The following is a 27,081-nucleotide window of genomic DNA, read 5'->3' on the forward strand; positions in this document are numbered from 1 at the left end:
GTATTGCAATTCCCAAAGAGTCAGGAGTGGAGGAATCCTCTCATTTTATGGGGGCAAAGGAGAACCATAAAGGGGTGTGGTAGGGGCAGAGTAGGCTTGAAGACAAGTATCTCCCTCTCCCTTCACCCCACTTCCCTCACTCTTCCTCCCACTCCTCCCTCTCCTCTCTATATTCTCTCTCACTCTCTCACTCTCTCTCTCTCTCATATGCATGCAGTCACGTTCATTTTACATCTCATGACTAACAATGATTAACACACTCTCTCTTCTTTATAACGGAGAACTCATGATAAGTTTGGGGATTGGGGATGGTCTGGTTAGTCACTAAAGCCAATGGGAATGTTCTGGGTCCATGTCCCCCAAGAGACATGCATGTATCCCTTTGTCCCCAGCACTGCCCTACCCAACAATCTACCCTGTCTGAGATGAGCTTCACAGAGTTGTGGACATGGATGAATAAAATTCAAAGCCCCTCCCTGTGGCCTCCCTCATCCCAGCAAGTCTGTAGGAGGGGCTCAGGAGAACACATCTCAGACCCAGCCCTGTCCTGGTCTTGCTGGACAATCTCAGGGCCATGTTCCCACTCTCTGGGACTCAGTTCCCTCATGGGTAAGTGAAAAGTTTTCTGGTCATTTCCGGGAGATTTCCTCTGATTGAGTCTTTGTAACACCTGGCCCGGACAAGCTGCTGCAGAAGCACTTCCCCACAGGCACTTGTTGGCCTGAGCCCAACAGGAAGGACCTGTAAGCCGTGCCCCTAAGGAGGCCCCTGCAGGGCTAGGAACAGAGGCAGGGGGGAAGGAGGGATAATCAGAGCCCCACATGAGTCCTGGATTCAAGAAACTCAGCCAGCAGGGTTTGCCATCACTGAACTTTTATTGAGCATTTTCTCTGTGCAGAACCCTGTGCACAACATGGAAGGAAACAGGAAAACATAGCCAAGCCCCTGCCACATAGGATGGAACAAAAGGGACAAGATGGTCACTGTGGAGTCCTGATAGACAAGCAGGAAGCACCTGCCACTGGTGTTACTGTGAGGATCATATGCCCCCTCCCCCCTTCACCCTCCAAAGGGCTGCATCTCAGCCCTTTCGGATCTTCCTGCACTTCCCAGCAGCTAAAGGCCTCCCCAAGCAGGGGATCCAACCAGAGTTAGAAAATGGCCCTGCCGCTGCTGGGGGCTGCTGGGAAACAGAAGGAGGAAGGGCAAGGGTGGCCCAGGGAAAGAAAGGAATAAAGGGAAGGAGGAGAAAGCTCTGTTGGTAGGATGGCTGGTGAAGCATCACTGGCGAATCCACAGCCACAGGTTGACTATGCAGACCGACAGCAGCATGCTGAAGAGCATAACTTCCCTCTGGGTTCTGGCAATTTCCTGGTCCTCCAGGGTGCTCAGACGCTCATTGTTCACACGCTGCTGCAGAGAGACCAAGAGCAGGCTGGTAAGCAAAGCTGTTCTAGGGAAGCCCACCGCCCACCAATTGGAAAAAAGTATGAAGTTCAAACAGGAAGGGACTTTGCTGCCTTTTGGAGTGGCGAGGGACTACCTCTGGGTAAGAAGCGACTGATACCAGGGGCCTGGAGTGGGATGGGCTGCCTATGTTGGCAGGCCCAGCTGCTTTGCACACTCCTTTGAATGTGTCAGTTGTCTTGATGAAGCCAACTGCAGGGTGAGCAGGGAAGGGCATTTTAATCCTGAGGAGAGCTGGTGTGGAGGAAGCAGCAGCACTGGAGTGAGAGCTTCAAGATGGGGTAACACTCAGGGGCCACAGAGGGCCACTAGGCTGATAGCCCTCCACACCCACATCCATGTCCATGGCTTCTGCAGTCTCTGCCCACCCAAAACTCCTATCTCAGACCTCTCAGCCATTCTCTCTGAATAGATGCCACCATCCTCTTCCGTTCCCTCTTTGTTGTCTTTTTCTCTTCGTGTTAAAGCTGACTTAAGGCTGACAGAAAGATGGGACTTAGGTGCCATGGGCATTGAGAGTAGAGCAGGAGAGCCTGACCTCAATTGGGCTGCTAGAGGGTAAGATAACTGGAATGGCTATGCAACCTCAAGGGGGATGATTTATTGCTGTTGAGGCCCACCTGCCCCCAAAGCACTATGATTACGCCTCCACCCACCAAGTGAGTCCCCAGCACAGCAGACATTCACCTGCTTTCTTATGGCTTCTATCTCCAGTTCATGTGTCTCTTCCAAGCCAATCTCTGCAATCATATCTTCCTCTGAGTTGCTGGGAAATAAGAAAATACAGCAACTCAGAGCTGCTGGTTGTCCCAGGCAAGGCCTGGCAGAAAGCACAGGAAAGCCAGGAGGGCCAGTGAGTAAGATCAGGGGTTTCTCTGGACAGTGACTCTGTCAGCCTCTAGTCTTCCCCTTCTTTGGTAAGCAGGTCCTAGGGCCTGAGGGCTGGAACCCAGCCCAGCCCAGCTGAAGAGCACTCAGAGAACTCAAATAGGCAAGGGGCCAGGAGGCTCAGGAGCTGTGGTGAGGAAGCAACAGGTCTCCAACAATCATGGCCAGCTGATCCCAAGCCCTTCCTGGCCAGTCTGACTCTCTGGCCCACTCCGGTCCCTGCCTAGGAAGCTCCTCCTTTCTTCTTGTAGGGTCTCTGGGATCCATCTTACCACTCGTAATGGAATCTTGTGCCATGGAAGCTGCCAGGACACTCCCGGGGATGACCATCCCCATGGCCTGGTTCTCTCGCCATTCTGCGTACCGGCAGCTGAGTACCCTAAGTAAAGGAATGGTCAGTCAAAGTAACCTTCATAGCACCAGCTGAGAAATTTGGCTGCCCCACACTTTGCCCAGGTGCATCTGCCCCCCAGGAGTCACATGGTGTCTGATCCTCTAGAATCAGGGGCTTGAAGCTTCAGACCATTAGGGGAGCCTTGGAGGCTCACAAGTTGTCTGCCTGCCACCATTCTACCCACACCATGATCCCCAGTAGCTCCTGGTCATCTAGGCTGCAGTGAAGGAAAAGCAGTGACAGGGGTCCCTCTGCCAGCACCATCACATGCCAACAGCTGAGTCTCAGCAACCATGGAAGGAGACAGAAAACCTCAATTTTAGAGCCAAGGAAATTGATTCCTGGAGAGATGACTGCACTTCCCCAAGGGCACATGGTATCGGAACTCAGGATAAAAGTCTGGCTACTGGGAAACCATAGTCTCTTTCTGTTTCTCTGGGTGAATCCAGCCATCCTCATGTCTTTCATTTCTATCCATTTCCTAATAACTGAAGTGGATGTCTCTGGCCCAGAGCTCAGGGGCCAGAGGTATCTCATGTCTTAAAAAGCTAGTGTGAGCAAGAGGAGCAGAAGGTGACAGACCCATCTGGGTTCCAACCTTAGCTCTGGGTTTCCCATACAAGATGAAGTATCTCACGATATGTTTGTTTAACACACACTAACCACATGCCAAGGACCATGTCATCCTCTAAGCCCTTACCAATATCAAGCCATTAAATCCTCATCATGACTCTTTGAAACAGGTATCACTATCATCCCATTTTGAAAGTTGGGAAAACAGAGACACAGAGAGGTCAAAAAAACTTGCCCAGGTCACATAACTGATAGGTAGCAGAGCAGTAATTGGAACCCAGGACATTTCGTTCCAGAGGTTGTTCTCTTAACCATTACACTGTGATACCTCTCATACTTGACATTGCTCCCCTTTAAGACTCCATTAAAGTGACAGTGAAGACAGTAAAATGGTATAAGCCCATAGGAAAGAAGATAATGGAAGAGGCAACAGAGACTGAAAGAGTTCAACAATATTGTAGAATTCAGAAAGTATCAATAAGGAATGAAGCAAGCCTCAGTGTGGCTCAGAAACAAATGAGGAGCAACTGAGGGGGATCCCCACCTGGCAGCGCTCAGAAAGGCCCCAAACTTGGAGGCTGCAGGGACACTGGGGTGGTCTTGAAGACCAAGGTGGTAAACAGGGGCATTGACTGAAGGTATATACATGCAACAATTATCTGCCCCTCCCACCCAACCTGGCTGGCAGTCAGGAACTTACTTCCTTAAAACAGTTAGGTCCTCTTGCTCCCCAACCTTGTTGCTTTTCCCCAGTAACCTTTGCAACAGTGTAACAACCATTTTTCTAAAACTTGCCTTCATCCACTGGTGAATGTAGCTAACAGAATTGGCTACAGAAATACTGGGCTCAAATGATTCCCTAGAACAAACAGGTCTTTCTCCTCTCCAAAAGAGCTGCCTTTTCCCAGTATCCTTTGCAACAATACGGCCACCATTTTTTTTCTAGAATATTCCCTTTTGTAGCTTAAAGGATTGGCTACAAAATGGTCAGATTCCATTGACTGGATTTCCTAACAGCCAGGAAGCAAAAGGAATCTCATTTGCCTTACCATTGTCCCAGTCCTGATATATATAATTTTGTATTTTAATATATTTGTATTAAAAAATAAAACATTCAAAATAAATAAATTTGTATTTTAAATATTTATATATTTATATATAGAAATATATTTATATATAAATACAGAAATATAGACATATTTATAGAGAGAGCAATATATACTTATTTAATTCTTTAACAAAGGGAAGTATCATTTCACAGACACTGGAGTTTTGCAGAATAAATATATCTGCTCAAGGCACTCTGGACTCTCTAGGCTTAACACCCAGCCTACGAAAAGATGGCTCTGACCTCTTGCTGAATGCCCCTATCCTCATTTGCCTGCTCCCTCTTCCCCCCACCCCCAAGTCAACATCTTGCCTTGTTCAAACTACCATCATCAGGCTGGAGCCCCTACCAGTACTACCACCCCAACCCAGCCACCACGTGCCAAGGGCCGCATCAAGTACCATTTTCCTGGGCCGGGAGTCAGTCACATTCCAAACGTGTTGGCCTCCAGCAGAGCCAGCAGCCTTTGACTCCAACTTCTTTCGCCGCTGAGAGGTACCCCGGGACCGGGATCCATGATCTATTATTTCTGGGAAGAAGAACAAAGGCCCTAAGAACACCCATAGAGGCTTTACCAAGGCTTCATGGGCACAGGACACCCAGAAAGAGGTTGGGTTCCCAAACTTCTTAGGAATCACTCAACACCCACTCACTGCTGTCCACTGGCCAAACCCAGGCCCCAGTTTGTTCATTTGTTCAAAAGATTAGCAAGTATTTACTGAGGGCCAAGCTCTGTGGTAAGTTACCGGGGAGAGTGAAATGACCAAGAGACAAGATCACAGCAATCAAGATACTATGTGTATACAAGGGGAGTAAGGGAACAAAACAGAAAACAGGCCATCAACTATAGATTCAAATAAAAAAAGATATGTTTCCAAAATGATAAAAACAGGGCAGAAGAAGGCATTGGAGGGTTAAGAGAGAAAATTGATCTGATTGATCTTGTATTAAGCCCTCTGAGTTTTTGCAATAGGCACATGGTGGCTTGGACAAAGAAGGGACCATACATGTTGAGTCTGAAAAATGTTCATATCCCATTTCCCTCCAGCTCTGTTTCACTGAAGCTACGAATACATGTATATGGACACCAAGATACAGACAGTTGCACATATCCACTCATGCATTCAAAAACACGTACATGCATATAGGTGAGTGTCTGCCAAGCCACACACGTACTTTCTCCATCACACATGCACAGGTGCAGATAGTTAAGAGACGGGACATTTCAGGGGATCCTCACCTGCTATCACCAGGTGCTCTTGACTTTTACCATGGTTTACAAGAATCAGGTCTTCATCCATAGACATTTCCATTTCCTCCTTGATGCTAAGGGGGCCTCCTGCCATAACAACCAGTTATTCACTTGTAAGCGACGACCAAGGATGCACAGGGGCAAGGCAGAGAAGAAGCACTCTGAAAATGAGCACTTTGAGGTGTCAGAACTCTGGGAAATATATCCTGACGTGTGGGTGGGGCCAGATTCCCATTTACACTCAATCGTTAGACCAGAACCTTCTGTTCCTGCTGTATCTTGTTGGCTGGGTTTGTGGCCTTCTCCCCTGCTACTCTGTAAGCAACATAGGAGAAGAGATAAGGCTCAGGATGTTTGCCTGTGAGAACTTCCCTGGCTCTAAGGTCACCTGATTTGACCTATTGGAATACATATGGGGTTCATCTTCCACAATTTCGAGAGAGGCAAGGACTGGTACAGGACCCCAGAGTCAGTCAGTGGCCAGAGCAAGGTTAGATCTCAGGCCTGTCGTGCCTTCTGTAAGCCCAACTCTGGTTACAGGCATCCTCCAAAGGCATCCTCTGCAGAGTACATCCTGCCTCCCCCATTCCAGAGTTCCCAGGTGCGGGGGAGATGGCCTATGGATGTCCTGAAGTCAGCATGTGCAGGAACAGTGAGAACCAAAGGAGGGAAGAGCAGGAGAGAGGACTTGCCACTCAACACTATAGCCTCCAGGGTTCTGAAGCCCTTCACCCTCTGATCTAAGTCTAAATTCTCCCTCAGTTTCCTTGCTGATTAGACCACTGTGAAGTTGTGCCCACTTGGCTAGCTTATTCCCCAGTTATTCCATCAAACACTAGTTTAGGTATTGCTGTGCATGTATTCTGTAGCTGTGGTTAATATTTACACAATTATTGGGCTTTAAGTAAAGAAGACAACTAACACTCAATAATATTGGTAGGCCTCATCCAATCAATTGAAAGGCCTTAAGAGCAAACACTGAGGTTACCTGGAGAATAAATTCTGTCTCAAGACTGCAGCATCAACTCCCACTTAAGCCTATTGGCCTGCCCTGCAAATTTTGGGCTTGTCAGCTCCACAATGGCATGAGCCAATTTAAGTAAATTTCTATATACATACACATACACGTGTACATATACATTCATTCATCTTATTGGTTCCTTTTCTCTGAAGACCTCTGGTTGATACGACCAACAAAGGTCCTATAGGTTAGCTCTTGGGAACACCCCAGGGCCTCCAGGGGAAGAAGAAGCTGTTTGTTTGTTTGTTTTTATTGTTGATAGTGTTACAGATGACCCCCATTTTTCCTCCTTTCCCCAATCTACCCAGTCCCCACCCAACTCCAGGCCTTCATCACACTGCTGTCTGTGTCCATGGGCTATGCATTTCTGTTTATAAGTTCTTTGGTTAATCTCTTCCTATCCCCACACCCTTGTCAGCTCTGATCCAGAGAGATTGGTTCCAGAGCTAGACAGGTGGGGCCAGGGAAGGGGACAGGCAGCCAAGATCACGCCACCCTCTTCAAGCAAGTCCTGGAGCAGAGCTGACATAGGCCCTGCCTGCATTCCTGAGGGCCCCTGAAGAAGCCCTTCCCAGCTCCAGCAGAGCAACTGCCATGAAATCTGAGCTTTCTGGAGGGCACCTTAGGGGCAGAGAAGTGTACTCCGTGGGACTCAGGAGCTTGGGAAGCATGAGCCATGGATTTCTGCCGGAGCAGGCTTGCTAGATTGAGGAAATAAAAATACAGGATGTCAACTGAATTTGAATTTTAAATAAACAACAAATATCTTTTTTTTTAGTGTAGAATGCTCCATGTAACATGTGGGACATACTTACACTAAACATATTCATGGTTTATCTGACATTCACATTTAACTGGGTATCCATATTTTATCTGGCCACCCTATGCTCTGCTCATCCTCACCATGATCTTGGTATTTGAGCTTGAGCAAGTCTTTCCTTCCTTGGGGCCTCAGTCTCCCCATTAAATGATAAACAATTTTCTCCTGGCTGGTTTGGGAGAACACTCAAGTCAGCAGAGTCAAAATAGTGCGGACAGGCACAGGCAGGACTTTGCATTATTAACCTCAAATCAGATTACCCTCTGACTTCCAACTGGTCTTGACCAGTTGGGACTTCCTGGGAACTGGGGCACTAGGCCTACAGAGGCACTGCCCCCCTAGTGGCAGAGGAACCCACCAACTAAAGCCAAGCAAAACGGGTAGGGAGACTTCCCTTCCAATCTTCCAGTTACACCCAGAAACCCTGGCACTTTACCTTGGGCACCAAGGAGGGCGGGGCAGTAGGAGACAAAATTTGCATGCTGTTTCTTTCTCACACCTTCTTTGGGGAGAGGAGATTTGAGTTGGAGGAGAGCATGGACAGAAGACACAAACTGCCACAGGCAAGCTGCCAGGAGAGCAAAAGGATATGTGGCTTTCTTAAGGGCAGACAGAGGAAGGGGCTTGAATTTGTCCCTTAACATGTCTCTTTAGCTTGCAAAACTTTTCCCTTCATCATAATTTTCTTCTGAAACAGTCACAAACTCTCATTCCAAACACTCTGAAAAGCCCCCACTGTCTAGTATGTCAGCCTCGGGGGCCTGAAGGACTAGAGTATCTAGAGTTCAGAGAGATTTGCCAAGCCTTATGGGACCAGGAGAATGGCCCATGGCCAAGTGTCAGTGATGGGCTGCAGAGACCTAGACCCCAGTGGAAGGTTCCCAGAAGATGGGGCCAGGGGACCCAAAGCTCTTCTCACCTCAGATATTAGACATATGCTTCTGAAAAAGGAGGGTGGGATCTAGAGAACATCTGGCTTAGATGTGTGTGTGTGTGTGTGTGTGTGTGTGTGCACGCGCGCAGTGTTTTATATAAATGAGATCATACATTTGAGATATGTGTTGTTCTGCAATTTTTTTGAGTGAACTGTGTTCCTTGGGGGATCTTCCATGTCAGAACAAATGTACCTCACATCTTTTAAACACAGCAAGCATTTTGCTGCACCCCTGTTTATTGGCCTGCTCACGGGCATTGGGATGCCTAGAGCTTTTCACTTTTATAAACAAATGTTGCAGTGAGCATTATTGGCCATGCCTCTGCACACATTGGGTGCATGTTTTTGTAGAGCAGGTGCTATAAGAGGTATTGTGGGGTCCTAGAATATGTGTTGATAATTTTGACCAATATTGACTTATATTATCAATGTCCCCTCCAAAGAGGCTGCACCAAGTGGGAACTCACCAAGGGGAAGAAAGTGCTGGGTTCTTCACAGCTTTATCAAGATACTGTATTATAAAATTTTCTAAAAGGCATCATTATGATGGATGAACAATAATAGCTATTGCATTGTTACTTTAATTTATATTGCTTTAATTATGACTAAACCTGAGTAACTTTTCATGTTTATTGATCTTCTTTGTTCCTTTTCTGTGAACTATCTGCTGGAGGGCTTGGATCTTTATTAAAATAAGAGCACCTTTATTAACAGGGATGGGGGAAAAAGCTTTACCTTCCTTCAAGCTAAACATCCCCAAAGAAAACATATCATCATTTTCCCTAAAGGTGATTGTGAGCACAGAGCATCCACTGGGGACAAAACAAACACAGTTAATTGCATCCAAGTTTGTGCTGAAATCTAGAGGATGTCCAGCCCCTGACAGAACAAGTGTGCAACACAGGCAGGTGTTGCCTTCCTATCTGCTAATTGGCCCTTGTCTTGTGTCTGTCTCTCTGCCTGCCCCACCTCATACCTCCACCAATGCCTTCCCACCACTGGCCTCTCCCAGTTGTTTAACCAATCATGTACTCTACTTAGATTCTCAAGCAGCTTGAGGTCTGATGGCCTGTATGCTACCTGTTCCCACCTCTCTTGCAAGTAGTAATGGTGGTTGGCAGAGACCCAGGCCCAGGGTCAGTACACCTTGGAGTGACTTCTAGATCTGACACTGGTCATCTTAGGCAAGTTGCTTCCTCTGCCCTGAGCCTCAGACCCCCATCTTCACATGAAAGATTGGCTGAAATCCTGTTTCAAATTGTGTTGCTTGGTTTCAGGGAGGTGTGAAATCTTACCATTTGTGACAGCATCGATGGACCTAGAGGGTATTATGTTAAGTGAAATAAGTCAGTCAGAGAAAGACAAATACCATATGATTTCACTTACATGTGGAACCTAAAGAACAACATTAATGAACAGCAAAAATAAAACACACACACACCACACACACACACACACACACACACACACACAAAACAAAAACAGACTAATAATAGATACAGAGAACAGAATGATGGTTAACAGAGGGGATAGGTGTTGGAGGACTGGGTGAAAAAATGAAGGGGTTCAGCAGTACAGATTGGTAGTTACAGAAAAGTCACAGGGATGTAAAGTACAGAATAGGGAATATAGTCAATAGTATTGCAGTAACTATGTATAGTGCCAGGTGGGTAGTGAAAATATCAGGGAAACACTTTGTAAAGTATAAGATTGTCTGACCAGTATGCTGTACACCTGAAATTAATACAAAATAATATTGAATGTAAATAAATAAATAAACAAATAACAGGAAACTATTAGACTGTAGCTCTCTAAAACCCTTTGATTTGATTTTATCACACTTTTACTGCAGGTTATTGATAATTAAGAAAAGAAAGAAAAAGAAAAGGAGAAAGGAAGATAAAATATAATTTCAAATGCCAAAGGGCACAATTGTCTGCTGCCTCTTCTGTTTGGAGCCCCATCTCAGGCAGCTACAATTCCAAACCCAAGCAAGCAAACAAGCTGGATTTTGGCTGCAAACCCAGATTTCATAGGCATCTGGGAGCTTCCTCTCCACCTGATAATAAAACTTATGAACCTGTAAACACTTTTTCTTTCTGCTCCTGGAAGCAGCTGGTACTGAGGTCATCCCTAGAGCCCCAGACCCTCCCCCATCCAGAGGGGAAGGGGAAGGGGAAGGGAAAAGGGAAGGGGGACTAGCAAAGCCTTGCAGCTGTCTTTCCTTTTCTTAAAGAGACAGGAAGGATAGAGGAACAAACTGCAGGGACTGAGCTGGCCCAGGGAAGGAAGGTCACCTCATAAGAAGAGAGGACTAAGTGGCAGGACACCTAGGGTAGCCCTTGGGACCCAGCCCTCATAGGGACAAGGCAGCCAGCAGGAGGTTACAGGGAGGTTACTAGATTTCTAAGTGTGGGCTCCTCTCATCCAGTATGGCTGTTTTGAATCAAGACTGACTAGTGTGCCCTAGCGAGTTTGGCTCAGTGGGCAGAGTGTCAGCCTACAGATCGAAGGGTCCCCGGTTCAATTCTGGTCAGGAGCATGTACCTCAGTTGTAGTCACCTCCCTGGCCCCGGGCCCTGGTCAGGGCTCATGCAGGAGGCAACCAATTGATGTGTTTCTCTCACATCAATCTTTCTCTCTGTCTTTCCCTCTCTTCCACTCTATAAAATCAATGGAAAAATATCCTTAGGTGATGATTTTAAAAAAATAATAATAAAATAAAATAAAATACTGATTACAGTTAGACACTGGAGGTAAGATCCCTGTCCTCATGGAGCTCATGCTCTGAGAGCAGATAGAAACATGAGGATGTGCAGAAAGTCCAAAGGTCTGTGGGGACAGTAGCAGGGGTTGTTTTTGTGGTGGTCCTGCCCTTAATCCTGCCACACTCTGCCTCCTTAGGCATACGATGGTTCGCTAGAGTTCTGTCAGCTTAAGAGGGGGCGGGGGGCGGCTAACCATTTTCCCTAACACCTGCAGCCTCTGACTGCACACCTCCAGGATAACTTGCAACCTCTCATGGAAGCTCAGATTTAGTAGAAAAATCTTCTCCAAGTTGGGTGGAAATGTTGGTCATGTCCCCTGAACTCTGGTCTAGTCTGTGGGGAACAAACTCCAGCAGAGATGGGTTAAAGACACTGAGCCACAGCCCTGGCTGACAAATCTACAAGCGGGCCCATGGCCGCTGGGATGCTATGTTCCTCTTCAGATCAGCCCCTAAAAGGTTCCCTTTTCAGGGATGGGCTGCCAGAACAACTCAGGTGGAGCTGCAATGAGTTAAGGATAATGGTTGCTGGCTGATAGCCCAACGGACAATTCAGGATGGCCCTGCATGTGGAGCTAAGAGCAGGGGTCAGCTTGCCTCCTGCCTTATAGTATTGCCAGCTGATGTTCCTGCTGCTCCTTCTTCTTCTCTGCTAGCCCAAGAATCCTTTCCCCCAAAAGCTGTCAGCAAAGTTGGAAACCCAGTGGGGTTTAGTCACCTGTCTATTTGGTCAATTTTGTCCCATGTATAGGGAAGCAGGTGGGGAAAGACATCTTTCCTGATCTTCAGGGAGGGGGTTGAACCAGATGACTTTGAAGAGCCCTTAACTTTGCCTGTGGGGTGACTCCTGAGGTCGAACTGCGTCTGATTTCTATCGTTTCCATATCCAGAGACTGAAAACTGATGTGTATATAAAATTCAGGAGAATCAGAGGCCAAAGGAAAATGGCCAACAATAATGAGAAGGTGGAAAAAGTGGTACAAAGTTTCAGATGCTGACCAGCTCAAAAGCACAAGCAGCAGCCTCCCCTCTGAGCTGCAAAAAGACATGGAGGAGAGGAGAAACAAGCCTGAGAAGCTGCTTGTTTTTTCAGACAAGAAACTGGTGAAAAGCCTTTGAAGCAGACACTCTTCCCAGTTTCCCTTGTTTGACAGATGGACAAGCTGAGGCTCAGAGGTGACTGGGACATGACTTAGTTCACTTAGCAATTCAGTGGCAAGGCCAAGATGTAAACCAGTGTCTTCAGACTGGCAACCCAGGGTCCTTGCTAAAACAGGGGGCAGTCCCAGGGAGGAACTGGCTCAAGAGAGTTTCAGCAAACATCCTCTAGATCCACGTCACTCTGACATGCCTTCACCCTCACAAGACAGAGCCAGCAGGCACAACAGGGAGGTTTGGGTGAATTAGAACCCAGCTCTACAGTCCTAGTGCCCCCTCCCTCTGCCATAGGATTTGACCCATAGCTCCTCAGTTAGCTGGGTGACCTGAGGCAATGTACATCAGTGATCCCACCTAGGAAAGGCAGGTTAGGGTTCATGGAATGTGAAGCACTCACCTCCTAGCAGAGATAGTGCTTAAAGCCTGAGCTACAAGAATTTTCCCACAGTCAACAAGGCCTTCTTACTTGCCCTTTACCAAAGACGAGCTGTCCATACCAATAGCAAGGCTGGTGTCCCCTATGTTCACACTCCAGCCCCAGCTCTATCAGTGATTTCTCTGCATTCTTCTGGCCCTTCAGCTCCTCACCTCTCCATGATGATTATCTCCAGCATGGAAACACTGACACATCTTTCCCAGCACTTTGTAGGCTTCTCTCACCTGTCTTTCTCCCCTGCACTTAGTGCACTGCCTGACACATGTAGGAGCTCATTGAATAGTTGCTGAATTAAAATGACCTGAATATCTATATATATTTTAAAAAAAGCCTAAGCGACTGTTATGACCAGATGATCGGATAACCGGCCGGTAGCTATGACGTGCACTGACCACCAGGGGGCAGACACTCAATGCAGGAGCTGCCCCCTGGTGGTCAGTGCGCTCTCACAGCCAACCTCCCATGGCTGGCCAACCTCTCGCGGTCCTTCCCCCTGGCCAGCTACTCCAATCAGCCCAATCAGGACTGGGTGAGATGGTGATTGCCGGTAGGTCAAGATACTCCACCCATGCATGAATTGGTGCACCAGGCCTCTAAAAATATATATATATACTGTCTTCACTCATGCTATAGTCCTCTCTCAACACCCTGATAGTTGCCCCCACTATGCACACTGTCTCCATTCTTTTACCTCCCAAACATTTCTCTCCTCATTTGAGTTTGGCTTCCTCATCGACCTCTCAGCTAAAATCCCCTAGGCCATGGTCACCAATGACATCCTGGCAGCTTGGTCCAATGAATCTGCTTCACTCTTCATGTTACTCAGCTTCTGGGAAGCATTTCACATATTTGTCCTCTCCTTCTAGAAACACTTTCCTTCATTGGTTTCCAGGATTCCGCACTCCCATAGCTTTCTACCACCACCACCCCCTGCACAGATACCAAAATCCACAGATGAATAAGTCCCTTATACAAAGTGGCATAGAACACCTAGCCAGCATGGCTCAGTGGTTGAGCATCGACCTATGAACCAAGAGGTCTCAGTTTGATTCCTGGTCAGGGCACATGCCTGGGATATGGGCTCAGCCACCAGTGTGGGATGTATAGGAGGCAGCTGATCAATGATTATCATCATTGATGTTTCTATCTCTCTGTCCCTCTCCCTTCCTCTCTGAAATCAATAAAAATATTTTTAAATGGCATAGAGCAATGCATATAGTCAACCTTCCATATCCACAGGTTCCCGGCTTTTTTTTTAATCTTTTTTTTAAATATGCAGAACCTAGGTATATGGAGGACAGACTGCTTATTTATTGAAAAAATTCTGTGTATAAGTGGACCCACACAATACAAACCAGTGTTGTTCAAGGGTCAGTTGCAAAAAGATCTCTCTCTCTCTCTCTCTCTCTCTCTCTCTCTCTCTCTCTCTCTCGATATATATATATATATATATATATATATATATATATATATATATATATCTCCTATTGATTCTGTGTCTCTGAGGAACCCTAATACAACCTCCAAAATATATAATTTAGTGTTTGAGCAAAGATTTTTCTCAGTAGTCTACTGCTATCTATCTTTTCTGCCACCAACCTAGCCAATCCTATCACTATCTCTTGCTTAGATGACTGCAATAGCCTCCTACGTTATCTCTCTGGTCCTGTCATGGTCCTTTTAGTCTGTTGTTAACATAGTAGGTAGAGTGATTGTTTTAAATATAAAAGGCCTGGTCATGCCACCTTGCTCCTGAAAGCACTCCTCAGTGGCCTGCCATTATCACTAGAATAAAGACTACAGCTCTGAGTGTGGCCTAGGGAGCTCTGCATGGGCTTCCCTCTACTTTTCCAACCTCATCTTGCACAAGTCTTTCTCTTTATGCTACTCTGGCTTCTTCTGTTTCCTTAAAAACATGGTGGCCTTCCTGGACTCCAGGTCTCTTCATGGGCTGCTCCTCTGCCTGGTTTAATTGTCTTCCATGCTCTTTGCTAACTGATTTCTGCTCAGCTTTCAGTCTTTAAGTTGGGCATGGCTTCCTCAGGAAGGCTTTGTTTGGCAGTCCCATTCCAAACACAATGGATCTTCCCCACTGTCCTGTCCTTTCACTCCATGCAGTCTCAGGCCAACTGCTACAAGGGTGTGGCAGTGAGGAAAAGGGTGAGAAGCGGGGTCTCACCTTTCCAAGCCAGACTCTCGAAGCACAGTCTTTGCCCCTGACCCGATTCCCTGTGTCTGTTCCAGCAGGGACTGGGAGAAACTGGAGTAAGACTGTCTCTCCTTACCATCACCCCTTTAGATCCCTCATGCCCCTGACTTTCCCTAAGCCTCTACAAGCAATCCAACTGCCTTGTCTCTATAATCTATGGTCTTATGATACAGCTGGAAGATCAAAAAGGGAGGCTCAGTTCCTTGGATAGTACCCCAAGAGGGACTTTGGAAGCCTGGGGTCCAGACTGAGATAAGAACGGAACTTAAGGTCTCTGGCTCTCTTTCCTGGCATTTAGCATCTACATTAAATCCTTAAAAGAGGCCCTGAATTTTATTGCTATTGTCTCATCACTACCATGGCTTTTCCTATTAAAGAGTGAATTACTTTCATTACTGGGGATTGTCACAACTTGTGCCAATGATGGCCTATGGCCATATCTCACTCTGCACCAACACCTGAGTGTGTTTGGGGCTAAGACCACACTTCTGCCAAGGGGGAGGTAAGGGCATCATTATCCTCTGAATAGTCCCTGACTCTTGCCATCTTCAAAATTCAGGAAGCTGGGCCAGGATGAAGTCTGAGTATCATGTCCCACCTACAAAGGACATAGGAATAACCTTCCTTCCAGCTCCTCCCCCAGCTCTAAAAAGAAGCAGGGCATCCTAGCCAGGGACACCTCTGTTAGTAACCAGGGATCAGGTGTCAGGGAAGTTGCTGATGTGATTTGTGACAGATCTTACAAACTTCATCCCAGGGGTGTGGGGCAGGAGATCATCTTACACACATGGGGACAAACATTAGGACCCAGGACATCTTTGCTTCCTGCTTCCAAACTGGTTTGGGCTGTTTCCTTATCTACAGTCTGACTTTTGGAAAAACCAGTTTGGCCCACAACCATCCATCCCCCATGGAAGTCTGGGGATCCAAAATAGATGAGGACAGAACACAAGTGAATTACATTTGCTCTTTATTATTACTCATTATCTTGTACAGAAAGAGACAAAATTTAACAGCTAAACTCAATAATTACAATGAGAGAGACAGAGACAGAGAAAGCGATCCGAAGCAAGTTTGTTTGTTGCCCCCAGGCTCCATGAAATCCTGACGTATTACTGAATGCACAGAATTCCCAGCTGACATGGGTCAACACATGAATAAGAGCACAGTTTAAAGTGGTACCAAAATTAATCCATTTCACAGTAATCATGTCTATAAGCTCAGTTGCACATATGAGTTTCCACTATCACAAATTCACAATCACAGAGTAAAATAGCAGGTGTGCTCAGGCCTGGGAAAGTGGCACCCACAAGGGGAGATGGATTTGAAGGCAAAAGCAGCTGTGGGATTTATCCCAATCTTGAATATCTGTGTTAATGCTAAGCCTGGGGGCGGGAGCAGAGCAGGCACTGTTCAACGGGCAGATATCTCAGTACAGTGGAACAACTGTTGAGGCATTGAGCCCGAGGGGGTGTGCTGTTTGGATATCTTTGTCAGAGAAATTCTTGCTAGAGAGAGACTCACCGCCCACAGCCTGTGAAAGGAAATGCTCCCTTTGAATATTTGGGGGCGGCAAATGATAGCAACGGCCAGTCTGATAGCAAAGCATCTGCTTTACAGAATATTTAGCAAGATACATGGTTATATTACTTTAAATTGCAGTGTAGTTCACAAACTATATGATTCCAAGGTGAATAAAGGAATAGAATGAAAAGCTGCAATACCCAACATCCCCACGATGGAGAGAGACAAGAGATCATCCAGTACAGAAAGAGCCTTACATATGAGAATTGCTGAACCCTCAAAGCTGAAGGCACGGTGCAGGGATCGTTAATATTCTGAGCCTTTTATTTGAAAAAGGTACTCATTATATACTAGATCCCTCTTACACATATGACCCTGGAAATTGACTAAGGGGAAGAGTACTTCAAACATTTCTACAGAGCAAGAATTGCAGATACCATTAATTATCTTCAGTTGTGATTTTCTCTAAGTTCTGAATTAGTGGGCTTCAAGTTAATGGGCTTTTTACCATAGTTGCAGGCAGTCTTATTACAGTACTTTTAAATTAGCTAATTATACTAAATAGTATGAGGAGAGTTCAGTGGGGAAGATGTGCTTGTTTCTGAATCAGCGCAATCCTGCAATGGAACTTCATTACTTGTCAAGCTGAAAAGCACCCTATACCAGCAGCTCTGCTGCCCAGCTCTCCATCTTGGCTTTGACCATGAGGGCACACACATGAGACATAGCACAAGTACATACTCCTAGAAAGACAGAGCACAGGTGAGTAAGAGTCTCTCTTGATAATCTCTCTCAGATAAAAGAACAATCCAGAGGCAGTGTTGTTTTTTTTCTTCTTCTCATGGGATGCCATTTGGTTGTCAAAAGATCAAATCCCAGCCAGCCAGAGAGGAACCATCTGGCTCCAACTCCTAACAGACACTTTCCTGTCCTGAATTCCTCATATTCAGGCTACAAAAAAAGACAACATCCAATAAATCAGGCAGATTCCTGTCTTCCAAAGCACCCTAAGGAATTCACACAAATGGCAGTGGGATTGGCAAGTAGAAGAGGAGGTCCCTGGCTTCCAGTTGCTCTATGTTGCATTTCCATCAGCCAGGGTACAACGATAATGCTGTGCATGTCAGCTGGGAACCTGTGAGCTCCACTCTTTCTCTTGTGCTTTTGGTTTGAAAATCCTGGGCGACGGGGAGCAGCAGGGAAGGGACAAGATTGTGACTCTTGTTTTAAAAATTCTTAGAAAGTTTTTGGTTGAAAACAACAGTCATATTTCAAGGAATTTTTAAAGCCTTTTCTTTGTTAATGAAAAATATCTGAATAACTAGCCCCGCCCTTCCCAAAGTCAAAAGTCACACATCTTTCCACCAAAAAATTAAAAGTTAAAAGTCTCAGGAGCATTCAGATTTCCATCATCTGCTGATGCCCACAAAACAGGAGCCACGGCCAGGGGCACCAAATAAAAAAAGGCAGATGAGTTGGGATCCCAGCAGACAGAGGCCCCCAGGATGGAGCTGCTTCATCTTCTTCCAAAGCTTTTTGTGAGTGGGGGGAAAAAGGTGACAACTTTGGAGGGCTCCGACAGCAAATCTCAGCTTTCCTCATTCAAGGCCCTGTCATCAGGCTACCCAGTCCCCGACAGGGGACATTCCTCCCTTCAGACGGGAACCCTCCTTCCTGGTACAAATATAGCCACACACCGGCTATTGTTTCAGATAAGCATGTGAGAAAAGGCAACGTGCACAAAAGCACACACACACACACACACACACACACACACACACTCACAAGTCCAAAAACAACAAATATGTGGCTACTGCAGCGTTAGCATTGTATCAAATCTATGTCTATACAAAGACAGAGTTTGAAAGATATGTACAGAGCATTCATAAAAGCCAAATGTGCACCGCGAGGAATGATGACCATTGTGGACTGTACAATCTTTTTCTACAATATACTGCAAAAAACATCCCAGAGACCATGGTGGCAACCCCACTCAGAAGAATGCTATGAAGCACCTGAACCAGAGAGCACAGGGCCTTAAGGAAATGCCTCTGAGTGAGCTTTCCCTGCAAACCTGTGCTCAGCGCCTGAAGGACATGTGCCACCCTCCACTGGGCCAAGTTCCTGCTTCCAGATCTCTTCTGTATCCACCCAGCTGCAAATATCTGGCAGCTCATTAAGGAAGGGCTCAATAGATGCCAAAGGCAGCAGGCATTCCTTGGCTCTGGTCGATGGGCCCTATGCCTGGCCCTCTGCTCAGTGGGGGTAAGTGTCTTCTCTCAGGTCACACACAGGTGCCAGCCCGAGAAAATGCTGGGATGGCAGGGGCTGGCCCCAGAGTTTCAGGCTGCCTCAGGTTCTCTAACATGGCCAAATTGGATTGACCCCAGCTTCCATCATGGAAAAAGCATGGGCTTTCTGGGCCAAAAATGCCTTTGTGAAGAAGGTTAGGAGTGTACTGCTAGAGATCCAGAGGAAGGAAACAAGGAAGACAGGAAAGTTTGAATACCACCTGGTCAGCACCTCTGGCACCAGGGAGCTCTCAGGAGTGGGGGGTGGGGTGGGGAGAAGGAACAGAAAGGGTCGACTGGCAGGAGACTGATTCCCCAGATTGAGACTCAATATCAGAGTCATATGAAGGCCTCCACTAAGACTGGTCCCCTATAACCTACACATTTCTAGAAGAATCTTCCTAAGGGCAAACCATACTACACAGACATTAGCCCAGTTAACCTCCACATAGTCCTGTGAGGTAGGGGGAAGGATGAAAAACCCCAACCACAAGGTCAAGTTGTCCAAATTGGTGGCCTCACTGGGATAAGATCACAAGCCTCCTGACTTGAAGCAAGTCTCAGGGCAAGTGTCCAGGACTGAAAGGGCCTCCAGATGTTATCTGTGGCCACAAGACAGGGCTGCATCCAAACAAAAAGGCCCAATGCCTGCCTTGGAGAGCTGTTTAAACAGAAAGGAGCTTGTCTTCTCAGTGGATTTTAAACTGCTGTGGTTGCCAAGAGACCCTGGCTATGCACTCTTTTGGGCTCCAAAAAATTTGCTACATTTAAAAAAGCACCACAGAGGAAAAATGGTTTGGCGCCAAGGCCAAGAGGATAGAGATGAAGGGTTGAGGGACAGGGTGTTGACAGTCTTTCGTGTGGTCATTGACAGTTAAAGATAGGTCACCTCTGCCCCATTGCTGTCCAAAACCTCACTGAAATGGAAAAGTGACAGCTCTTGAGCCACAGAAAGGGGTTAATAAAAACAGGCCAGCACCTGGCAATGACAGAGCAAATCCTGGATGGGCCTTCTACCCCAGGTCATGGGCTTCCCCATCTCCCTCACAAAGAAATTTCTAAAATGGGACACGTTAGGATCTTCTTCCCGGGTGGGCACCATCATTAAGAAAAAATAAGCCATCTAAAGTTCAATTTCAACTCAATTCACCTACTCATGAAAAGGGAAGTCTCCCAAAAGTTCAAAACCAGAGAGCACAGTGCTGAGGAGGCCAAGTTCATGGTATAGATGTGCTATGGGACAATTAACCTTATGAGGAGAAAACTTCAGCTGTCTACCCCAGCCTGTACCCCAACCATTCAGAGGCCAGGGACTCTGCAGGCAGAGGCAGCCAGATAGGTTTTCCCAGGTTAATGATTGGACTCATGCCAGTGGGTAGCAGTTTTAGCACAGCCAGTGCATATATCTGGAGAGCCAAGACCTGGGAGAGGCCAAGCACACCAGAACCAGAGCTACCATTCCAGGATAGCAAAGTTCACACAGGCCCCTTTGCTCAATCTGGAGGAGGCAGTTCTGACAGCCAGGTCCTTACCCCTCACCCTTCACACACCCTGTCCTCCTTCCAGGTTACTCGAGACATTCATTTTAACCTGGTCAGGAGGATCGGGGGGGTGGGCATTGGGGGAGAGAAGCATCACAGATCTGTGAGATTGATTTCCCTTGGCCTCCTATGAATGGCCTAGGTTATAGTGTTTTGTTTTCTTGTGTTCGTTATTTATTTGTGATAACTCTTTTTGTTTGTTTTTTTGTTCAGTCCTGTTCTTGTCCTCAAAATGTAAGCCAGGACAGTAAGCACAGGACTGTTGAGGGGAAATGGAGTTGAGGGCTGGCTCCTCTTTCTCATTTCTGTGGCCTAGGCTTCCAGACACAGACAGGTCTTCAGCCAGCTGTGTGGCCCCAGGGCCCAAGCCTACGGACATTCTAGCCACAGTCAATTCTATGGGGTGATTCCTTTGGCATAAGAGAAGCCAGTCCCTGACAGAAAGACAGGATGGAGGGACATAGGGGGCTTCTGGAAGAGCTGGGCTCTCTGGCCTGTAGCTCTTTCCAGGGGCATGTGTGCTCCATACACCCCTCCACCTGTCTCTGACAACTGACTTCCTACAAACCCACAGTTAGGAAATTATTTGGCAACAAGGAGGCTAAGGCTGTTTTGTGGTGGCACAGTCTTTAAAAAGTTAAAAAGAAAATAGGAGACCCCTGAAAGAGGTTTTCATACCAGACAGGACACAAGTCCCATTACTTGTCTGAGCCGGGGTTGGCAGCCACTATCTCCTCATACTTTGGGGGTGGGTCACTGTAAGTGACACTTGCCTCCTCACTGCTGCTCTCCTGGGGTGCAGTCACCTCCTCATAGGATGGGGGAGGAGTGGCACTGGACAGTCTAGAGAGAGAGAGCTCAGGAAGATAGAGGGTGCTCTCAAGGCGGACTGTGGTTCTGCTCCCCCGACTGGGCCCCAGCACCACCTGCGGATTGCTCCCTGCCTCCCGGTGCCCAGAGGACTCCCCCTGGCTATGCACAGTGCCCCGGTACACCATGACCCGGGGCAGGCTGTGCCCACCGCGACTTGCTAGGTACCGGTTCTGAGCATATGAAGGGTGATGACGGGTGGCTTTCTGCAGCTGGCACCTCCAGATGATGAACAAGGCGATGACAATCAGCAACGCCACCCCCAGAAGAGGCACCACCACATACATGGCATCTGAGCTCTGTGCAGGGTCTCGGACTGAGTAGACTGCATTAGGATATCCCTTCCAGAACTCCATCTGCAAAAGAAGAAGGGCCATTTACACTTATGCACAAGTGCTCATGCCCCAGATGGACCTCAGAGACCTTCCGCAAGATTGCTCCCCACCCCACCCCATCTGACTGGCCTCTAAGAGCTATCAGAGAGGCTATAGAATGCACCAAGGATGAAGAGCAACACTCCCATGGAGGAGGCCCCCAGAGTCAGGCCGATGGGACTCTAAGGACATGTTTTCTGTTCTATGGCCCCAGTGGCCCTGCCTTGGACTAGGCTGGCTTTCCTTCACTGCTTCTGTTCCATCTGAGGCACCTGGGCCTGCTCGTCTTATTCCTGAGGCTACCTCTCCTCCCAGAACCCAGCCATAGGGCGGTACATGCCGTTTTCTCTTTGTCCTCAAACACCTCCTTGACCTCCTCGTAGCTGCAGATCTCCTCCATACACTCCCGCTCGATGGTACCCTGGCGCAGCTCTTCCAGGAACTCATTGGCACGAGGGAACCGTTTCAGGACCGAATGGGCATTCTTGGCCTCCAGAAACACTGAGGAGAAAGCTGCACTGAGGCCTGGAATGGGGAGGTGCCCAGGGGCTCCTTCAAACCAGACTCAGCCCATGCACAGAAGCACAATGATGGATGGAAGCAAGACAAAGCCAGCTGGCTAGCCACCATCACAGACATGGCTGGCCCTTTGTAACAGGGATGGAATGGCTGACTTTCTGTGATGCCATGATGTATTTGCCTAGAATACCATGGACCCAATAAGACGTATGTCTCTGGTGCTATGGAGGAAAATGGAGAGTGCATGTTGTGTAGAGTGTGGATGGACATGAAGGATTTTGAGTAATGTAGTCAGTGAAAAAACACCCAGTATCTCCTGCCTCACCTCAAAACAAGAAAATCCGAGCCCTTATCATGAGGTCACCAGCATCTTCTTTGAGGCTGATGCTGGTGACCAACAGTAAACAATCTCATAAGACTCTATCAGGGTGGCTTCCCTGCACCTGAACGACCACCTGTGCTGTCAGATCACCCAGCATTAATAGCCTTGCCCAAGTCAATCTTGTACAAACCCAGACAGGAGTAGGTCAGAGGACTGAATGTACATGAGCCTGGGAAGAGGGTAGCAGGGTCTATAGGGAAAATCTAAATCTTTGTCTACATGGCACAGTTGCCTCCTGGAAAAATGTCATTGAGTGGTAGCCATATCTACTTATTATTCCAGTTGAGCTGACTGGTATAATACCAGCTATGTACTTCCATAAGCCTGACCTAGGACTTTAGAGAATAAAAGAAAAGGTGACATCTACTCCTGATATGAACCTAGAGGTGAGACTTCTTAGTTCTCATGTCAAACAGTCCCACTCATGCCCAGATAGGTAGGGCTTTGCCAGCAGGCAGGCACCCTTTCCCAGGCCTCATGACCAGTCATATTAGTTTCTGCCATAGTGGCCTGGATAGATGCACAGCTCCAAGTGAGCATGTACTCCAGAAAAAGCTAATCAGACAGGGGCCACAGGGACAATCAGGAGAGAGCAAAGCTGGGAAGGACTTGAAAGGTGGATATGCACTTTTCCCATGAGCCCTTAGGCATGGCCCTTCCCCACTTGGCCTAGGCTCAGAAAAACTCACGTGCCATAGTGCTCCCTCAGAACCAGCGTCTCTCTTGCCTGGAAAAGGAGAAAAGCAGAGTCACAGTTGAAATGACATCCCAAAACCTACAGGGCACCCTTTTGGCACTAGAATGTGAACCATAGCCCCAGTGGCTTGGCCAAAGTTAAAGCAGCACGTTATGAGGCACAGCACCCTCTGCACAGTTGCTCACAGCTCTGTTGCTTTCCATTCTTCCCTGAGCTCTCCTCCAGAGCTTCCCGAGGCCCTGCACTGCCTAAAGAAATCTTTCTAGTTCTTTCCCCAAGAATATTCTGATATTCTAGAAGACCTAGACCTTAATTTTTTCTTTAAAAATGAGAAACTCCTACAGGCTGAGGTTCCCCCTTTCTCACTTTGCTCAAGGAATCTGTGCACTTTTGAGTTTTAAAGAACCTCAGAGATACCAGGACTTAGGCAAGGTAAAGCAAATCAACAGTAACAGAGAGATGACACATTTTGGAAACTAATTTTGCTCACAATGGCAAGTCCCAGATACCTCTAATGACAAGCACGTTTCTTAAAAACAGGCAGCACATTTTGAGGAGCAGGTACTGGCAAAGCTTAACATGGCAGCAAAACATGGCCCAAAAGTCATGGCCCAAACGAAGGTGACCTGCTACATTCATGCTCACCAGACATGATGGCAAAGATCTCCTGAAACCAGCCATCTCTCCTCTTTGCATTAAAGAACACTGCAGCAGTGTACCAAGCCATTGACTAATGAGATCAAAACTGAGATGTTAACTCAATACAAGTGTTGCCTCTGAAAGCTGTGCTCCTGCTCAGGAATTATCCAGCCAGTATGTAAACCCCAGCCACAGCACACTGCTCTCCCCAACATACACTCCCACTCATGCTCATATTCCAGAGCACTGGCCCAACTGTCCACATCTGGGAGCAATCACCCCACTGCTCCCCTCCCCAAGCAGAAGCTCTAGTTTCATGACTATTTGGATGCAGGACATGTGAACGGTGTAACCCATTGTGCTACCCTTTTTTTCCTAGGCTGCCAGGAAGTTCAGCATTAACACTGACCATCGCGTACAAGTGCCCTGGATGCCCAGCTGTTCAGCACATATGCTTCTCCCCCTGTGACACGGTATACACTTTTTAATTTATGTTTACAGAATCTCAAGTACATTTAAAATATATCTTCCAATCCTTTTGGCAAACGGGTAGGATGTAAATAATAAATAAAATTAAAACCAAAGAAAAAACAGCACATCTTTCATCCATCTATGGAAACAACATGTCAAGGGGGACTTTCTCTTTTGAACCCCACACCAATCCCATCCAAAACAATCATTATGTGAGTCTGTCAACGATGGGCTTACTATTGTGAGAAAAGTTAACCTTCAATGTTTATGAGAGTGAAGATGGACTGTTAGATCTCAATTCTGCTTCCATTGCAGATCTCAGAGGTTCCCCTACAGCCAATGCTAGTCATGTGGCCAGGGTGTGGGTGTGGCATGCCTAACAGCAAGGTTTTTGATTGAAGAAAAATGGAGCCTTTGTGCCAGGGTTTGAAGAGAATGAGTAAAGGCTTTACTAATAAATGAAGGTAGAAAACTGTGTTTAATTGCTTATCAAAGAGAACTGCAGCATTGGTTTTTTTTAAATTATTTATGTGGAAAAATTACATAACAGCTTACAATAGCCACTTCTTGCACCCAAACACCTGACTTTGATACATGCACACCCACACATCTCATAGCCCCGAATGTGTGCTATCCTGACACCTGAAAAAAAGTCATTAGTTCATTTTCAAGCTTCAAACAAGCCAGCAACTCCCCCAAATAGCTCACAGGGTATAGCCACACTCTATTAACAATTCTGTAGCCAACGTCACTGCTGCTGCTGCTATGAGGCCTCCACTCCCTCCTTCCCCCCAAATGTAGCGCCTGCTTCTTCACCTATAAATACACCATCGATAGGCTGTTACTATAGCAACAGTGAGGAAGCGTGAGGGCTCCATGACAGAGAACGCTGCAGCAGTCACGCATGTATATGTTCCTCCTGCCCCTGGTGAATACTGTAAGGCTGATTGTAGGCCGGATGAATTTTTAACCCACTCTCCACAGGAACACAGCTGAATCCTGAAGGCCTAGAAAGGAAGGAAGGCCACGACAAAGACCTCCAGACTCCAGGCTGGAGCTTCCGAATCATAGCACTCAGGGACTTGGCTCCCAAAGTTCCTTGTATGGGGACTGGCGGCCATCAGACCTGGAATCCCAAGACATGGCCTCCAAACCACTTCTCCAAATCCAAACCCTTTTTATTTCCCTCAATTAGAACTGATCCCCACGAAAGCTTCTGTGGTTTCCAAATCTTATGACTCATCAACCCACCCAGTGACATGGGACTCCCAAATTATGCTCTAACTCAAACTCTGGACCCTCCTTGTCCCCTTCCACTCATGCCAGCCCTCAAAGTACCTGTCCTTGCCCTCCATAGCCCGCAACAGCGTCCTGCCCACTAACTCCTGGCCCAGCAACACTCATCTCCCGGGTCTGCTCAAGACCCCAACGCCTTGGCCCGGCCGGACCTCCAGACCCTCCCCCAATAGTGCCCCGCGCCCAGTTCAGTGGTCTTGAACACTGAACCGTGCCCTCGGGGCTGAGGCACCCAACCCAAATGGCCTCACCGTTCTCCGGGCCCAGGAGGCGGACGCCCTGTTTGCGCACGCAGCCCGCCACCTCGCTGCTGCGCCTCTTTCAGCAGGGCCCCTGTCCCCGCCCACCTGCTCCCCGTCGGCCAAGCCCCCCGGCCCAGCCCAGCCTTCTCCTCCTTCCTCCCTCCCCGCCCCGCTGCCCTCCCGCCGCCCGGGGCGCCCGGGTCCCTGCCTGCCAGGGGCTGAAGTGCCTCTGGAGCTTCAGCCCTTTGCAACCGGGCGCACAGGCCTGCCTATTACCTCGGTACCCCCTGCCCTGCTTTCCTTTGGGGGCTCCGCCGCTACCCACCCCCCAACACCCCGCCGCGCCAAATCTGGCCTCGTGCCCCACGCCTGGCGCGCCACCCTGGAGCGCCAAGACCACCTTGCCCCCCGGATCGCCAGGCCGCGATCGTCGCGCCGCACCGCGCACCGGGCCGCCGGGCAGAGGAGAGGAGAGGGTTGGGGGCGATGAGAGCGGTCCTAGGGGGGTAGAGAGGACCCGCGGGCGAGCTGGGCCGGAGGGGCGGCGGCGCGCACCCAGCACCGCGCGCCCGCGCCCCACTCCGCCAGCGCCGCCCCTGACCCCGCCCGTGCCTGGGGGGCGGGGCCTGGCCCGCGGGCCCCTGGAGCACCAGGGACCCTCAGTCAAACGTGCGGGTCCCGTCCCGCTCCCGGGCGCAGGCCCTGGGAAACCCTGACGCCGCAAAGGGCTCAGGCAGCCGCGCCCAAGGCCCGCGCACCAGGTGTCCCCGAGAAGCCCAACTCCCCCAACTGTTCCCTACCCTGGCTCACCTGTCATTCTGGCCAGCCCGCCCCAGAATGCCAGCCAAAGAAAGAGGGGCCTGGGACAGCAGCCTGGGTCCACCTTGCCAGGACTCAAATGGGCCCGCAGAAGAAAGGCTGGGTCTAGGCTGCGTTCCACCAATGACTGGGTGACCTTGGCTTCTTCACTTACACTCTCCCTACCCTGCCCCAGCACAGCAGGCTTCTCTCCTGTCAAATTTAGAAAATGGGGAGAATCCTGTCCAGGGAGTGCTGCGAAATAAAGGAGGAAATGGGCTTGGAAAACTCTTCAGGTGCAGGAGGGGGAGAGGAGGGAATCTCCTGGGCCTGCAAGGAGAGTGCTGGGTGGGTGGAGGAGTGGGGGTACTCAGGAGGCAGCACTATGGGATGAGGTTCAGGACAAGACG

The 27,081-nt window shown here is 48.2% G+C and overlaps 2 protein-coding genes across 4 annotated transcripts; both read right to left on the reverse strand.

Moving 5' to 3' along the window:
• Positions 1 to 864: 864 nt before the first annotated feature.
• Positions 865 to 26,765, reverse strand: FATE1 (fetal and adult testis expressed 1). 3 transcript variants are annotated; one of them, XM_054726199.1, is made up of 7 exons: positions 26,684 to 26,765; positions 21,539 to 21,609; positions 5,671 to 5,997; positions 4,832 to 4,959; positions 2,628 to 2,734; positions 2,155 to 2,233; positions 865 to 1,413 (listed from the first exon to the last, which is right to left on the reverse strand). In XM_054726199.1, exons 3-7 carry the CDS (start codon positions 5,774 to 5,776, stop codon positions 1,282 to 1,284), a joined length of 552 nt encoding a protein of 183 aa, XP_054582174.1. In that variant the 5' UTR covers positions 5,777 to 5,997; positions 21,539 to 21,609; positions 26,684 to 26,765; the 3' UTR covers positions 865 to 1,281. The 3 variants fall into 3 exon arrangements, with proteins under 3 accessions (XP_054582174.1, XP_027991264.1, XP_008156943.1); XM_028135463.2 differs by lacking the exon at positions 26,684 to 26,765 and adding an exon at positions 23,218 to 23,259 and having other exon boundaries at positions 865 to 1,410; XM_008158721.3 differs by lacking the exon at positions 26,684 to 26,765 and adding an exon at positions 23,218 to 23,259.
• PRRG3 (proline rich and Gla domain 3) lies at positions 21,082 to 23,258 on the reverse strand. Its single transcript, XM_028135461.2, has 3 exons — positions 23,218 to 23,258; positions 21,968 to 22,128; positions 21,082 to 21,609 (listed from the first exon to the last, which is right to left on the reverse strand). The coding sequence occupies exons 1-3, from the start codon at positions 23,222 to 23,224 to the stop codon at positions 21,082 to 21,084; spliced, it is 696 nt and encodes a 231-aa protein (XP_027991262.1). The 5' UTR covers positions 23,225 to 23,258.
• Positions 26,766 to 27,081: the final 316 nt, after the last annotated feature.

The sequence above is a fragment of the Eptesicus fuscus genome, chromosome 1 (genome assembly GCF_027574615.1).
Source record: "Eptesicus fuscus isolate TK198812 chromosome 1, DD_ASM_mEF_20220401, whole genome shotgun sequence".
Lineage (NCBI taxonomy): Eukaryota > Metazoa > Chordata > Mammalia > Chiroptera > Vespertilionidae > Eptesicus > Eptesicus fuscus.

Bases quoted from the DNA above. Each gene is read 5' to 3' on its own strand.
- FATE1 (XM_054726199.1), bottom strand. From the start codon at position 5,776: ATGGCAGGAGGCCCCCTTAGCATCAAGGAGGAAATGGAAATGTCTATG. The intron at 2,234-2,627 runs GTAAGATGGATC...CTTATTTCCCAG, and splicing joins ACAAGATTCCATTACGAGTG to CAACTCAGAGGAAGATATGA. The intron at 1,414-2,154 runs GTGAATGTCTGC...GTCTCTCTGCAG, and splicing joins TAGAAGCCATAAGAAAGCAG to CAGCGTGTGAACAATGAGCG.
- PRRG3 (XM_028135461.2), bottom strand. The intron at 21,610-21,967 runs GCATGTACCGCC...CTTCTTTTGCAG, and splicing joins TTGAGGACAAAGAGAAAACG to ATGGAGTTCTGGAAGGGATA.